Raw genomic sequence first — 14,514 nt, forward strand, 5'->3', positions numbered from 1 at the left:
CAGATCTCATCTGGGATGGCAAAAGGGTTGATGCCAAAGAAATCTTTAAGGGCATAAACACCAAAATGGAGAGAGCCAGGATCCTGTTATTCACTGGCTGTTTAGGGGAAGTTCCGACTTCAAGGTTCAGGTCCTTGAAGCAGCCAAAAAGACCAAGCTACATTAGATAGATTGAAGACGGATCAGAGTTGGGGCTTGTAGGTTCCAAAGGGCAGAATGGTGTACTTGATTCACATAGGGTGTGACAAGTGGAAAAGTTTGACCAGCTTGATTTCCAACTCCAGGACCCTTTCTGTGCTGACCAGATCCATGCCAAGTTGCTTCGATTAACAAACTTTATTTCTTCAAGAGAAGCTGGGAACTACTCCCAAACCAAGCCCACACTCCTCATGCCACAAAAAAAAGCTCTGTAAAACAGCCACCACCAACCAAATCTCAGGTGTCCCTTCCTCAGACTTTATTCTTTGGAATGAGATGAAGGTGGGGGGGCCTAAATGAGAGGGCCCAATTGCTGGGGCTGCCCTCGGGTAAAGCAAGCATGGGGGAGGGCTGGTTCAGTGGTCAAAGTTTATTTACAAGCTGAGCAAAAGTGAAAGCCCAAAGCAGTTGAGTCAGCAATGGAGCCTGGGCCCCAACACCAAGGAAGTGAGGGTTGAATGAGGCAGGCGGTGTTCTTGCGTTCTCCCCTTTCTCTCCAGAGAGAAGCAGCTGCTTGTGATAGCGAGGATGGAAAGAGGAAGGGAGACAAGCCCTCACTCCTCTTTCTTGTCTGTCGGTCCGTCCACTGCAGCCTGTAGAAGGAAAGAAAGCAGAGGAGCAGAATGGTACAAGTGGTCTCTTGGAGGAAGGGGGGGGGGGGAGGGAGAGAGAGAGAGAGAGAGAGAGAGAGAGAGAGAGAGAGAGAGAGAGAGAGAGAGAGAGAGAGAGAGAGAGAGAGAGAGAGAGAGAGCGCGTGTGCGCGAGCAAGGGTGCGTGCGCGAGCAAGGGAGCTCTACCTGGCCCCAAATCTTCCCCCCTAGGAAGTGTCCAGGCTGCCGGGGGGGGGGGGGGGGGGGGGGAAGAGGAACGTCAGCCTCCCAAATCTCAAATCCAACTCTCCCCATCTCCCTGGCAGTAGCTCTGAGTCTTGGAGCCTGTGGCTGTGATGTGGCTGCCAGGACCCAGCCAGGAGCCTGGTGACTGAGACAGGGATTGAGTGAAGCCTGGGAAGACTGCCGAGCGGACGCTTCAAGAGGGGTTGGGAGGCTGGGCCCCCGCCAGGGTGGGGCCAGTTGGAAGGGACAAGACTCTCCTGTTTACCTTCCCAGAGCACCAGCAAGAACCAACTCTCCCACCTACAACTCCTGCACCCCCTGTGCTGAGGCCCCACCCCCAATAACTGGCCAACCCAAGCAGCTAGGCCAGAATGTAGAACTCTTTTTGTGCCTCCAGCAACAGCGAAGGCTAAGGGACGAGCAACAAGTTACCCACTGAGGTTGCATGGCTCCCCCCACTTCCCATCCAGCTGGACTATGACATCCCAGCATGGAGCCCACAGGGTCAAAGAGGGCGACAGCAGGAAAGCAATAAACAATCTACTCTGGGCATCCAGTGTGGACACCAGAACATGGGAGCTGCCAGGGCCGGCACTTAAGGACCTCCATGGTCCTCCATCATATGGCTCCCGACCCCCCTGCAGGGCAGGACTGGTCGTGATTGCCCAGAATAGCTGCTGGGGGCCTATAAATAACTCCCCACCCCAACCTGAGACAAGATCACTTGGGCTTCCAGAGTCTGCCCTTGTGGTTTCAGATCTATTTTGGGGTAAGTATGGGGGTATGTGGGAAAGCTGGCCCACACCCCAACCTGTCACGTCCATCTCTGACTCAAGAGAGGGCAATGGGCTGCCATTACTTCAGCAGGCCTTCTGGGCCCAGATGCATGGCCAGGGAAGGGAAGCACTGCTGGCTTTTTTCCCCTCTGCTATGGACAGATTTGCGGAGGGCGGAGGGTCTGGGCTATTTCCCTCTGAGCCATGGCAGCCAGAGGGCCCGTGATGGAGAAAGAAGCCCTGAAGAAGAAACGTTGGTTTCTCCATGTCCCCTAATATCGCATATCGGCGTTAGGAATGTGGAGCCAGAGCTCTGCCTCACTTCCTCAGCTCTGCCCCAGTACATGGGATAGATACTTTACAATGAAAATTAGGAGGACCCAACAGAGAGGACACCCAAAGAATTCAGAGAGAGACCAAGGAGCTGCCTGAACCCATCCAGAAGCCTTCCCACCCTCCAAGCATCACTCCCATACCCAAGGATATGCTGGCAAGAAGCCTGGGAAGGAGTCCTCAAACATGCCCTCCATCCACCACATATGCTGGCTCCCATTCTTTCCTTAAGTGCTGACCCAGCAACTGGCATCATTTGGCAGCAGGAGAGGCTGGTGCTATCTGGGCCCCTCCTGCTCCTCAGATATTTTAAGAGGCCCAGAGTCAAACTGGTTTCCTTTTCTTCAATTAAATGCTCTCAGTGTCCCAGGGAATGGAGTATCCCGTCAACATCCCGCACCTACACCTGGAGTTGTCCCCACCCCTACCCCCACCATGGTGCCAATCCCCCACATGTACCTGGAGGCGAGTATACTCCTCCAGCAGACGGTCGTACTCTTTGGTCAGCCCTTTTGACTGCTTGCGCATGGCCAGAGCCTCATTTTCTGCTCTCTCCAGGTCTTGGGAGAGGAGACAGGAGACAATTAGGGTGGGAGGGCATGACTTGTGGTCTGCAGTCCTTTGAGATGCATACCACAGTCCATTTTTTGGGTCATCTTGGTGAAGGACAGGAGAGGAGGTTGGGAAGAGCCACCGTCTCTAAAAGGAGCTTAGGTGCGCTTTGGGAATCTGTCTGTCCTCTTTTTCTCCTTGTGTACACCTACAGTCTTACAGGCTAGAGGATTATGGTAAGGAAGAAAGGAGAGGTGTGCCAATACCACAAAAGGATCTTGTGAGAAAACTAAGGCCACACCAACTGAGCATCCACATTGGAGTGATGTGCGGATCTACAATCTGCTGCCCAGATAGGCTGGCAACAACAAACAGCCCAATATCCACCAAGTTTGGAGGGGAGTGGGGGAGTGGGGAGCAGAGTTCAGGCAAGGAAACAAACCAACCAACCCTTGGGTCACTTTTGTCCACCTAGTCCTGGCCCTGGCCACCTGCCACAGCTGGGGAAAGAGTCCATCATCTCTCAGGACCTTTCCCCATTTGCTAAGGCTGAGCTAAGCTGCTCAATCTCTATAACCCAGAGGTCTTGGGAGGAACAGGGAGCAATATAAGGCCTGGGGGCTGTTAGAGAGGACAGATGGCAATCAAGGGATGGAATGACTCGGGGAAGCTCATGGCCCATCTGGATTTATGAGAAACTCAACTGTCCACTCCCTTCGTGAACTTTTCTCTCTGTGGCCTTTGAACCTTCTTTCTACCTTCACCACTCCACCCCCAATACCCCTTTCTGTTCTCAGCTCAAAGGTATCTCTGGGCTCCCCACACCTCCCCCTTGGCATAGCTAGTCTACATTGTGTGCTGCTGCAAAACACTATCCGGCTTTCTGGATCCACTGGCACTGCCAGCTCCTGACCTCTGCTTGGCATTGCTAGGCCCCATGATAGCTTGGCATAGGCATAAGTGTGTGTGGGGGGGTGGGGATGGGGGCGGTGGCCTGGCAGGGCAAAGCAGAGGGAAGAAACTCTGGGCTTTTCTTTCCCAGCTTCCCAGAACAGGGGGCTTGTTCTCAAGGGCCCAGCCCTTACTGCGCTTGCTGATGTCCAGCTCCTCCGTGAGTTTCTTGAGTTCAGCCTTCAGGTTTTTGTTCTCCGCTAGGACATCATCATTCAGGTCCAATTTACCACCATTGGTGCCAGCTTCCTAGGAAGAACACCAAAGAGGCCCGGGTTACCCAACTCCCTGGAGACCCAGACCCACCCTTCACCTCTCAATCCAGTCGCCTTGTTAGGGAATAAGGGAGGAAAGCCTCTGTGTCAGCCTAGGCCTAAGCTCCCAGCCCTCTGAGTGCGCCAATGGGAAGACTTGTCCATAGTTTGGGCTAAAGTCTTTATCAAAAGCCCACCTCCTGAGGGGTAGGGAAGGTATAGGAAGGCCATTTATTCGCTCACAATCCTCATATTCAGTCTGTTCCCAAGACCTAACAGCTATCATGTATGCCCCCCAATACTGCCCCCGCTCTGGTGCAGGCCTCCACTACTTCGATAGCTGCTGGTGGGGTTTGCCTGCCTCAGGTCTTTCCCCACTCCAATCCACCCTCCACTGAAAACTGCTCTTTCTAAAGCACAGGTCTGACCATGTCACATGCCACCCCGCCCACTCAATCAGCACCACCAGCTTCCTATCAACTCCAAGATCAAACAGAAAATCCTGTTCCACATTCAAAGCCATTCCTAACCTGCCCCTTCACATACACCTTCGCAGTCTTCTTATGCGACTCATTCCTCTATACTCTGCAATCTAGTGACACCGGTCTCCCTGGTGCTTCTCACACAAGACTCTCCACCTCCCAACCCTGGGGATTTTCATTGTCTGTCCCCCATGCCTGGAACTTTCTCCCTCTTCGTCTATGCATTTTGGTTTCCTTTGAGACACAGCTTCAATCTCACCTCCTAGAGGAAGCCTTTCCCGATCCCCCTTCATGCTACTGCCTTCGATCAGTCAGTCAAATGCCTGCTACACACCAGGAAGTGTGCTAATGTGCCCAGGATACAAAAGGAGGCAAGAGATAATCCCTACCAGCAAGGATTATCTCCAATCGATCAAGCACTTAATAAATGCTTGTTAACTGGATATGTCCTAGAATAAGGACCAGACCTGAACCACCCCTCCATTTCCAGCCACTCCCTTCTCACCAGAACAAACAAGTTTCCCTTACCAATCAATGGGCCCAACAGGCTGGCCAATTCTAGCCAATCTCCTTGGCCTGGACTTGCCAGTGACCCCTATAATCACATCAATCAATTCCATTTTATTCCTCCCCACCTCTGACTGTCCACTTCAGCCAAGATAACACCATGGGCAACATCCATTTAGCCTCTCAGCCAACAAAGTCTTCCAAGACTCACTCAATGCAACTCTGGTCACTAACTCCTCATCTCCATTCTCTCAGCACTTAGGGATTTTAACCTGCCCTAACTTAGCAGTTAGATGCCTCCAATATAACAGTGATTTGACAGTCTAGGGATGTGAGAAAGAAAAAGGGAAGCCCAGATCCTAAAGCCAAAGCTGGCACTTGATCCCATCTGCCTGTCTAGCTAGAACGGATTTCCCTAAGTGACAGCCCTTTAGCTCCAATTTCTAGTCTAAGTACCTTATAGTTCCTAGTCAAAGTCTTCACCCCAGCCAGACTGCTGGCTCACTGCTTCACCTCCGAAAAAAACTCAGGGGCATGCTGGAGCCAGCTCACACTAGCTATCAAAAGCCAATTGACAAATCAGGCCTTGATTTCTTGCTTTGTTGATTGTCCAGACTCCAGTCCCATTGACCCCTGATCTTGGGCAGCCTGTTTTTGTACTGCCCCTGCTTGAGCTAAAAATGATTTTTATGTTTTTTTTAAAAATAAAACCTAATTTTATTTAAAAACATAAAAGCCATTTTTAGCTCATGGGCCTTTAGGCTGTAGTTTGACAACCAACCCCTGGTCTAGACTTAAGAAAGTGATGGAGAAAAAATTAATAATGCCCATTTAAAGCATTTCCTGCACACATTCCTCTCCTGAAATACAGCTGGTAACCATTTATCAGCACACCCTGGGAAAAAAAAACCCTAGGGAAAGGGAAAGTGACAAAGAAAGCCAGAGAGTAGGGGGTACAGAGCTCACTCACTCTCTCAAAAAGGAAAACTTTGGAGTTGAATCACTGGGGCACCTGGGATTGAGTCAACACCACAGAGTCCAGCCCACCCGGACGGGCTTCTTGAGGCTTGCCACAGGCCAGCACTTTTACAAGATGTTGTCGGCAGGGCCATGTCCAGGCAGCATGGGGCGAGGCCGCTCAGGGCCCTGGCAGCTGAAGCCAGAGCAGGAGGCTGCCCACCTGGCACAGCTCCAGGGCTATCATGTGGTCAAGGGAGGGGCCAGAACTCACCTTCTTCAGCTTGTCATTTTCTTCTATGTATTTCTTGGCGGCTTCGCTGGCACCCTCAGCCTGTTTTTTGAAGGCTTCATTGGAGGCCAACAGTGTGGCCTGCTGGGAGATAAGGGTCACCAGGCGTCTGAGCAGGCTGTGATTGTTTAAAAAGGAAGAGGATGGTATTTAAAAAAAAAAGGAGGAGCCAGACAGCATGACCTGCAGCTTCTCTCTAGGCCTGACTGTCACTTCTGGGTTAAGGGGAAAGCTCCTGCAGCACCCCTGACAAGGCACCCACCACACCTTAGATCTGACTTAGTCAGTTACAGAGGCAGGGAAACAATCTCATCTGGTCACAAACAGAGATACCTGAAGATTTGTCTATAAGAGCACACCAGGGTTGCTATGCCTTATCAAACCCACTTCCTTATGGGGGGGCTTTTCATGGTTTCTGTTTTTTTGAAGACGAGGGAGAAGACTCACACTAGCGTCCCAGGAGACAAAGTGAGAAGTGATGATAGACGGTCTTACAGCCTAAGCCTGCTGATTGTCTATATCATCCTGTAAGTGTAAGGCCCAGAGGGAGCCAGAGTTGCGAAGGGCACTCCCATGCTGCTTTAACTCTCACAGGACCAGCCACCTTGTGGCACCGGATCTGGGGGAAGAGTAGACCCTTAGGCCCTACTCTAACTTCCCTTCCAAACTGCTACCACACAAGGCAGGGCTCACAGCAAGGAAAAACCAAACAAACCAAACCAGGCCATAGGAGCAGAATAGGCATCTGATTGGCCTAAAGAAGTGAACAGAGCAGCTGGGCCAGTGCTGGCTTCCTAGTCCCCTAAACCATCTATCTGAGGGGCTTCAACTAGGAATGGAAGGAGCATCGAAAGCAGCACACAGCCTTCCCAGACTGCAGGCCCTAACCTGGGCGAGCCCTCCTCCTATTCTTGTCTCAAATTCCAATCTTGGGCAGCTATGAAGTCCAAGGGTTTCCCTACTTCCCTGAAATCTGGGGAGATGCATCTTCATCCACCTAATTTAGAGAGACACTGCTCCCCCCACACACAGTTGGGGGCGGGGAAGGGAAGAGGAATTTGTTGGTGTACAAGAGCTTCTTTCCCCCTTAAATCTGGCACAAGGACACAAAGGTCGCAGAATTAAGGAATGAGCAAGAAATCTTCACTTCTCAACTCCATTCTCAGAAAGGGACAGAACAGCCAGGAGCCAAAAAGCTGGGCCCGGCTCTGGTCCTAGGACGGTGCTCACTTGAGGCCTCTGCTTCTCTTCTCTCCTTCCTCTTACTGCCTTCCCCTCCCTCTCCCTGCCCCAAACAAATGTTCACATTTTCCTCGTAGTTTTAGTGGGAAAAAACCCTTTAAAAATAAAGAGCCAGGATATTTCCCCCAACATCACCTTGGCCTCCCCCATGGGGCTCTGCCTTGCCCAGTTTCTGGATGAACACTCAGAAGACAAGTGGGGGTGGGTCACAGATGGTCGTCCCCTTTCCTTTTTTCATTTAATTACCAACTATTCAGTCCCATCCAAGTCAGGGGTACAAGAACCAGGGGGGCTCCCCCAGGAACAGGCCCAGGGCTGGCCAGCCTGCTGCCACCTGGCAAGAGCACTGAGTTTCCAGTGACATGTACCCTCTAAAATTAGCGGGCTCAGGGATCTCGTGGCCCAAGGCTCAGATTTCCCTAACTCAGGCTGTAGGACCCCTCCTCAGCCAGGCCCTCTGCACCAAAGGCCTTCCACCAAGGGCCAGGCTGAGCTGCAACAACGGGCTGATGTGCATACAAAGAGGCAGTCTGGAACCAGCCTCTGGGGTGGGAAGGGGGGGAGGCGTGGTAGAGACAAGAGATAGATGGGGACCACAGGGATTGGAAAGGCAGGCATGTCTGAGTCAGATAGGCCCCCCCTCTCCTGCCAACACAAAGCCCTCTGGGGCTCCAGTGCAGAGGGAAGATGACGCCAGGGCTGGAGGACCACCCCTTCTGTTGAAGAAGCAAGGGACTTCAGAGTGCCACCTGGTGGCAAAGCTGGGAACCAGTGGGCACTGAAGGACCTAGGAGCCCAGGCTGGTGAGCACAGACAACACTTCCCTCCCCCTCTCCTAGACAAGTGGCTGACAGGAGAAGTGTTCAAGAACACTGGTAAGTAGCCAAAGCTGCATTGTTAAGAGGCCAGGCCCAGGGTAGGGGTGGCCAACCAGCAGGTCAACAAGAGCTGAAGGAGCCTCGCTCTCTGCTGCTGCCTCCTGTCATCACCAGAGCAGGGCAAGAGCAGGTCTGACATGCTGGGGGATGGCATACAGTCTGAGCCCCAAGAGTTCCCATTTCTCTTCTTTCCTGTCCCTAACTGGGCCAAGGCAGAAGAACCAGGCCCATCTGCAGTGCTTCATCTGCAAAGGGCAAGCTGAGAACTGGAGGGAGCCTCAGGCTCTCTTACCAGAGGCCTCCATGTTACCTGAAAAATCAAGGTCATTGGCCATCATTAGCCACCTCCAGGTCCCTCTCCCTAGGTCTTGCTTCCTCTCGGTCTGAGGAAGACATAGCCCTACATCTTGCCAAGGCCAGCCTTTGTAATTGGGCCCTTGATGGCTTATCTATGAAAAGTGCTTTGCAAACCTGAAAGCGGCACACCAATGTTGGCTGCCCACCCCTCAGCTGTACCCAACCTTTCCTTGTAGCCTACCACGAACTCCCACTGCCTTCAAGCATGTTTTAGTCTCCTTAAAAGATACTTCCCTTGACTCAACTTTGTCATGCCCTTATCATCCACCTTTCTCTTATATCTCAAGACTAAAAGCTATCTATACCATTGCAAAGGAGCTACTCTCTCCAAGGTGACCACCACAGCCAACAGCCTTTCTTCATCTTTCTCTTTGATTTTGCCATCACTTCTGCTACTGTCAGCCACTCCATTTCCCCATCTTCCACAACCATATTCATCTGGTTCTCCCACTACCCAACTGTTCCTTATCTGTCTTTTTCTGGACCATCACTCACCCCCCCCCCCAACCCCAGGGGTTCCCTCAAGGCTCTCTCCTGGGCCTTCTCTTCATTCCTTCCCTTGGTGAGCCCCATGGAGCTCTACAAGGATGACTCCTAAACCCACATAGCCAACCCTAATCTCTCTCCTGAATTCCCATCCATCAATGACCTGTTAGCTATCACTACTGGAATGTCCCATCTCAAACTGAACTCATACTCAAACCCAACTCTTCTCCAAACTTCCCTATTTCTGCTATGGACACCACCTAGTTAACCAGGTTTACAATCTAGGAGTCTTCCTTGACTCTTGATTCTTTGCCACCCCATAAACAATCAGTTGCCAAGCTTTATCAAGCCTACACCTACCACCAAGTCTCAATGCATGCTCCCTTTCCTCCACTCACCAGGCTTCCACCTTAGCTCAGCCCCCCACCCCCACCCCATTGGCCTCCAAATCCATTCCCCACACAACGCTGAAGCACAGATCCGATCACAGTAGTCCCCTACTCAAAGATCCCGTGGGGATCCTTAATGCCCACAGGACAAAATACAAGCTCTCCGTGCCCTTCACAAGTGGGTTACCGCCCACTTTTGCACTCATTTCCCATGACTTCTTTTCTTATACTCTGTTCAGCTCAACTAGTCAACTTGCTGGTTCCCAAAAATTCCACCCCTCTTCTCTACGCCTCTGTATAGAGGCATGTTCCCTGGAAAGGCACTCCCTCCTTCCACCTCTGGCCCTTAGAATCTGGAGCTTCTTGAAAGGCTCAGCTTGGACACTTCTCAAAGGAAATCTTTCTAGTCCCTCTGGTTGGCTGTCCTTTACTCTTAACCTGTGTGGAGGTTCCATTCCCCAATACACCCCGGGGGAAGGGGTGTACAATGAATGTCTGCCACTCCACAACAAGTGCTTACTAGCTCTCAAGTCCAGCCCCCTATTTGATAGATGTAGACTCTAAGGTGGGGAGGGGTGTCCCAACACAGCCACCTTTTCCAATGTATCAACAACAGAAAACTGGTTGATAATATCTGTTGTTATTGTTGTTTGGACTTTCTCAAGGAGGATCAAGATATCAGGAAGATGATGCTATGATGTGCTAGTGAATTGGATTTGAGTGAGGGAGGGCTGGGTGAGGCCACCTGCCTCACTGTCTCTTCCAGAGTCATCTGAGTCAAGTGGCCAGACGCAGATCAGGATGACTGGAGATGGCCCAGGATGCAATAGGAGACTTTGGACTTATTAAACTAAAGAATCTCCAAGTTGTCACTTTGACTCTGAGGCAACACCCATTCAGTGATTAAAGCTGGTCAAGAAGTGAGCCAAGGAATGGCCCCTTTTATCTAATTTAAAAAAATAAAAAAGCAACCAGGGAGGGGATGACCCTCAGGGTTTCTGGACAAAACAGAAACATTTACTATTTATATTCACTCTGAGTCCACCAGGACCCAAACCAATGACCACGAAGTGGTGCTTGGGCAGGAACCTATTGTTGGCCAATCAGCAAGAGCCAGAGTGAACTCAGTTTAAGGCACGGTCTTTAAGAAAGAAACCTAGCCAGCAAATCCCAAGATACCTTGCTAGGTTTCAGTCATCAAAATTTCCATTACTTTGGGCAGAGCACTCACAGGTAAAGGCACATACCCTATGCGGACAGAGGGAGAAGAAAGAGGGAAATGAAGGGAAAGGGGAGAAGAGAGGAGAGGATGAGCTAATTACCCAACTGGAACCAGCCAGTTGGGTCCCCAGTGGGGCAGTTTGGACTACTCATAGGTTGCTGTTTGTTCTTCATTCTCAAAGAGGACTATGGCATCATCAGGAGGATGTTGCCATGACTTGCAAATAAATTGGATTTAAATGAGGGAGGGCCATGTGAGGTCACCAGCCTCACTTTCTCCTCCAGAGACATCTGGGTCCAGTGGCAAGATATTAGGATGGCTGGAGATGGCCCCAGATAATATCTGCATATTTACCTAAAAGGTCCAATACATCACCAGCCTGTAGGCCTTGAGCCAGAAAAAAAACACTAGACTGGATGTAAACATCCACTATGAAAAGCAGGAGACAAACCCTACAGCATGAAGTTTTTTGTGTTTGTTGTTTTAATTTTACTCTGGGTGACACTAGGAATTAAGGATGAGAAAAAAGGTCCCCAGGTAGGCTACACAGGAGAACATGGGGCCCAAGTGAAAGCAGAGAGGGGAGGGGAGGGAGTAGTGAGGGGTCACTGCCAAGTGGACTTTTCACAAACCACTGGATTTTAGCTTCCTCCAAAGAAAAAAAGGGGAGAAAAAACTTGAAAGCAATCAAGAGGAGTGATGAGTAAAGTTTTTCTTTTTTCCCTCTTTTTCACTCATGTGCCTGACATTAGGTAAGGGTATAGGTCCTGTCTGGGGTAGCATCACTCTCTTCCTCACCACGATTCAAATATCAGTCACCTTTGAACCCTCCTTTCCTCTCTTCCAACCCTCCCTCCAGCTGGATGGTATGCTCTGCTGACTCCATCATCCCTCCCAAATTTATCCTCTTCATTCCCATGAACTATGACCCTAGCTCAGCCCCCCTCATTTTTCATCTAAACTACTGCCACTGCCCATTCAAACTCTGCACTCAATGCTTCCAAATCCTCCTCTGCTCAGGCATGCCCTCCCCCACCTACAATCCCACCCTCCCAACCAGATCTCTCTGGTTGAGACTCAAGTCCTTCTTTCAACATTCAGTTCAACTTCTGTCTCTTCAGAAAAACACTTGTTATAATACGCAATACATATACATTATCATACATAATACATCTCTCATGTACTTACTAATTCATACTAATTACATGCTAAATACATATTTCATACTAAGATTACGTAGAGGTCATTCCCACTAAGTTTTAAATTCCTTCAGGGTTAAGGACTGCATCTTGTTTGCTTTCTATCTCCTTATATGTCAAGTATAGGTCCTTGTATATAAAATTACAGTAGACCAGTGGCTCTTAATTTGGGGTCTGGGAACTTTAAAAAAATTTCAATATAATTAGTTTCCTCTTTAATCCTATGGATTTTATTTTGTGCAATTAAAAACATTCTGATAAGGGCTCCCCAGGTTTCACCAACTTGCCCAAGAAAGGTTAGAAAGTCTTGGACTAATGATCTTTGACGTTCTTCTGGCTCTATTGTGATTCTGAGAGCATAGGTCCAACTCAGGGGCAGAGGAGGGGCCACTTCCTCTCTCAGGGAAGGCTGGTTCCCTGTTCCTCAAGAGGCAGATCCTACCTCACTTGTAACAAGATGGCCCAATGTTATGGTTATCTAAGCCAACCTGTCTCTTGTACAATGCCCACACCAAGCTGACCTTTGGCCTTTGCTGGCAGCCTCCAGGTTGGGAAGGAAGCTGCCATCCTCTGAGGGCGGCATTGGGAGGCAGCTCAAATAAGTGAAGCTTTTATCCTGTGCTCCAAGTTTGGCCCTCTGAAGTCAAGCAGGGGAAGGCTAATCCTTCTTCCATGACAACCAGCAATATGTATTTAAAGGGCTCTAGCAACCTTCCCTAAGTCTCTTCTTCACCCTCACCTGGCATGGACTCGAGGACCTTACCATTCTGGTTCCGTTCCTTTAGACAAGTTCTAGCTTCACCAACATCCTTCTATCATGTAGATCCCAAACTGAGCGCAGTATCTCCTCCCCTCCCCACCATGGTATGACCAGGGCACCACTCCCCTGCCTCTGGGCTGGATCTAAGCCACCAGAATCAGAGCAAGATCATCTGATTCAGTGCTTTCTAGCCTTTCTTGGGTCATGGGCCCCTTGGGCAGGTTGGTGAAGCCTAGGGACCCCTTGTCAGGAACACGTTATAAAACACATAGGACTACAAAGGAAAACAAATATACTGAAATACAATTTTGAAAGACCCCCAAGTTAAGAACCCCTGATCCTAGTACATGTCCTTCATTTTTTAAGAAACTTATTCTTTTCCCTATGGTCTTAAAAACCAAGCCCCACCCCCAGTCCTTTAGCCAGCCTGAGCTTTATTCTCATCGGACTACGCCACACTGTGGTTATGTTTTTATTCCTTCTCATGTGCCTGCTCTTGCTGCCATCTTCTGTACACGCCTTTTTAAAATCTAAATTGGGTGATTTCTCGGTGTATCAAAGAGATCTCTTCAGAGATTCCTTTTCCTTCACGTGAAAAAAACCACTTTCTTGAGAGCTGCCCACCCCTCCTGGCCTACCTCTTCCATGGAATTTCAGGCCACACAATCCTACCTATCTTTTCTCTGACACCTTTGAAATCTGCTCTCCCCAAACTGAGGGCCCATGCCTGACTTCCTCATCAAAGCTCCCCTCATTTTCACTCAAGACCCTGTTTCTCCTAGTTAGAGGAGAAAGTACTTGGCTTTCTAACCTCCAATAACCAGTCTTCACCATCCAGGCAAAACTTGTTACCAGAGTGCCACCTACTGGACAGCCGAGAAGTTTGCTGGGCCCCGGTAGGGGGCCTTGCCCTTCGCCTCCTTTCACTTTCCTAGGGACCACACCTCTAACCCTCCTTTATCAGGACATAAGAACAGATCACATTATAATTAGCATTTCAACAGTAATTTATATACTTCTTATGTTCCTAATAGATTGTCAGCTGCTTGCCAAGGACATGTAGTTATTTTGCTATTCTCCTGTACCAAGTGTAGTCGTATAGACAAAAGGGACTTCATAAAGGTGTGCTTTAAAATTTTTTTTAACATTTAGAGTCTATTTTTAGTTTGTAGAACTGCATTTGAGCACTAGGAAAGCTATTTAAGGGTGGTGACAAGGAAGTAAACAGACTGTCCAACCCTAGAGATTGAGATAAGTAACTTTGGGACCATGATTCCTGTTCCAGGATCCTAAGAACTAGGGAATATACAAGAAAGGATGCATTCCAAAAACTTAGGAGAAATGATGGGATCCAAAGTTATTGGGCATACTTGGCACCTTGGAAGGAAACCTGAAGCCAGAGCAGAGGATTATCCAACAGAATCTAAGTAACTTGAGGGTAGAGACTAGGTACCACCAAAGACTGGGCCATAGATTCATTTTCGAAGAAATGAAAACCTTTAGTATTAAGTCCAACGATGCAGCACTGGGAATTCTCCAGGTAAGTAAAGCTTCCCAATTTGACAGAAATTGTTGGGGAAATTACAAATCAGTCTGATGGTAACTTAGTTTAAATCACCAGTTTATGCTACATACCACCCTCAACTACAAATGGATACATAAGCTAAATATATAATTTTAAAACCCATAAAAAATGAGAAGCAGATGATATATGGCTTTCAGAGTTATGAGTAGCTGATATGTTCTTCATCAAAACAAGGGACAAAGGAAATTATAAAAGATAAAATAGGATAATTTTGGTTACATGAAACTGAAAAGCTTCCAAATAGATAAAATCAACGTA

The 14,514-nt window shown here is 49.2% G+C and overlaps 1 protein-coding gene across 2 annotated transcripts in view; it reads right to left on the reverse strand.

The window, feature by feature from the left end:
* Window positions 1–321: 321 nt before the first annotated feature.
* Window positions 322–14,514, reverse strand: part of BCAP31 (B cell receptor associated protein 31) — a 32,180-nt gene continuing 17,987 nt past the window's right edge. For both annotated transcript variants that reach the window (XM_072626099.1, XM_072626100.1), the window contains exons 5-8: window positions 6,121–6,256; window positions 3,781–3,895; window positions 2,603–2,703; window positions 322–791 (exon numbers count right to left, since the gene is read on the reverse strand). In XM_072626099.1, coding sequence (XP_072482200.1) covers window positions 753–791; window positions 2,603–2,703; window positions 3,781–3,895; window positions 6,121–6,256 — 391 coding nt within the window. In that variant the 3' untranslated portion in view covers window positions 322–752. The remainder of the gene's footprint in view (window positions 792–2,602; window positions 2,704–3,780; window positions 3,896–6,120; window positions 6,257–14,514) is intronic.

The sequence above is a fragment of the Notamacropus eugenii genome, chromosome X (assembly GCF_028372415.1).
Source record: "Notamacropus eugenii isolate mMacEug1 chromosome X, mMacEug1.pri_v2, whole genome shotgun sequence".
In the NCBI taxonomy this organism is placed as follows: Eukaryota; Metazoa; Chordata; class Mammalia; order Diprotodontia; family Macropodidae; genus Notamacropus; species Notamacropus eugenii.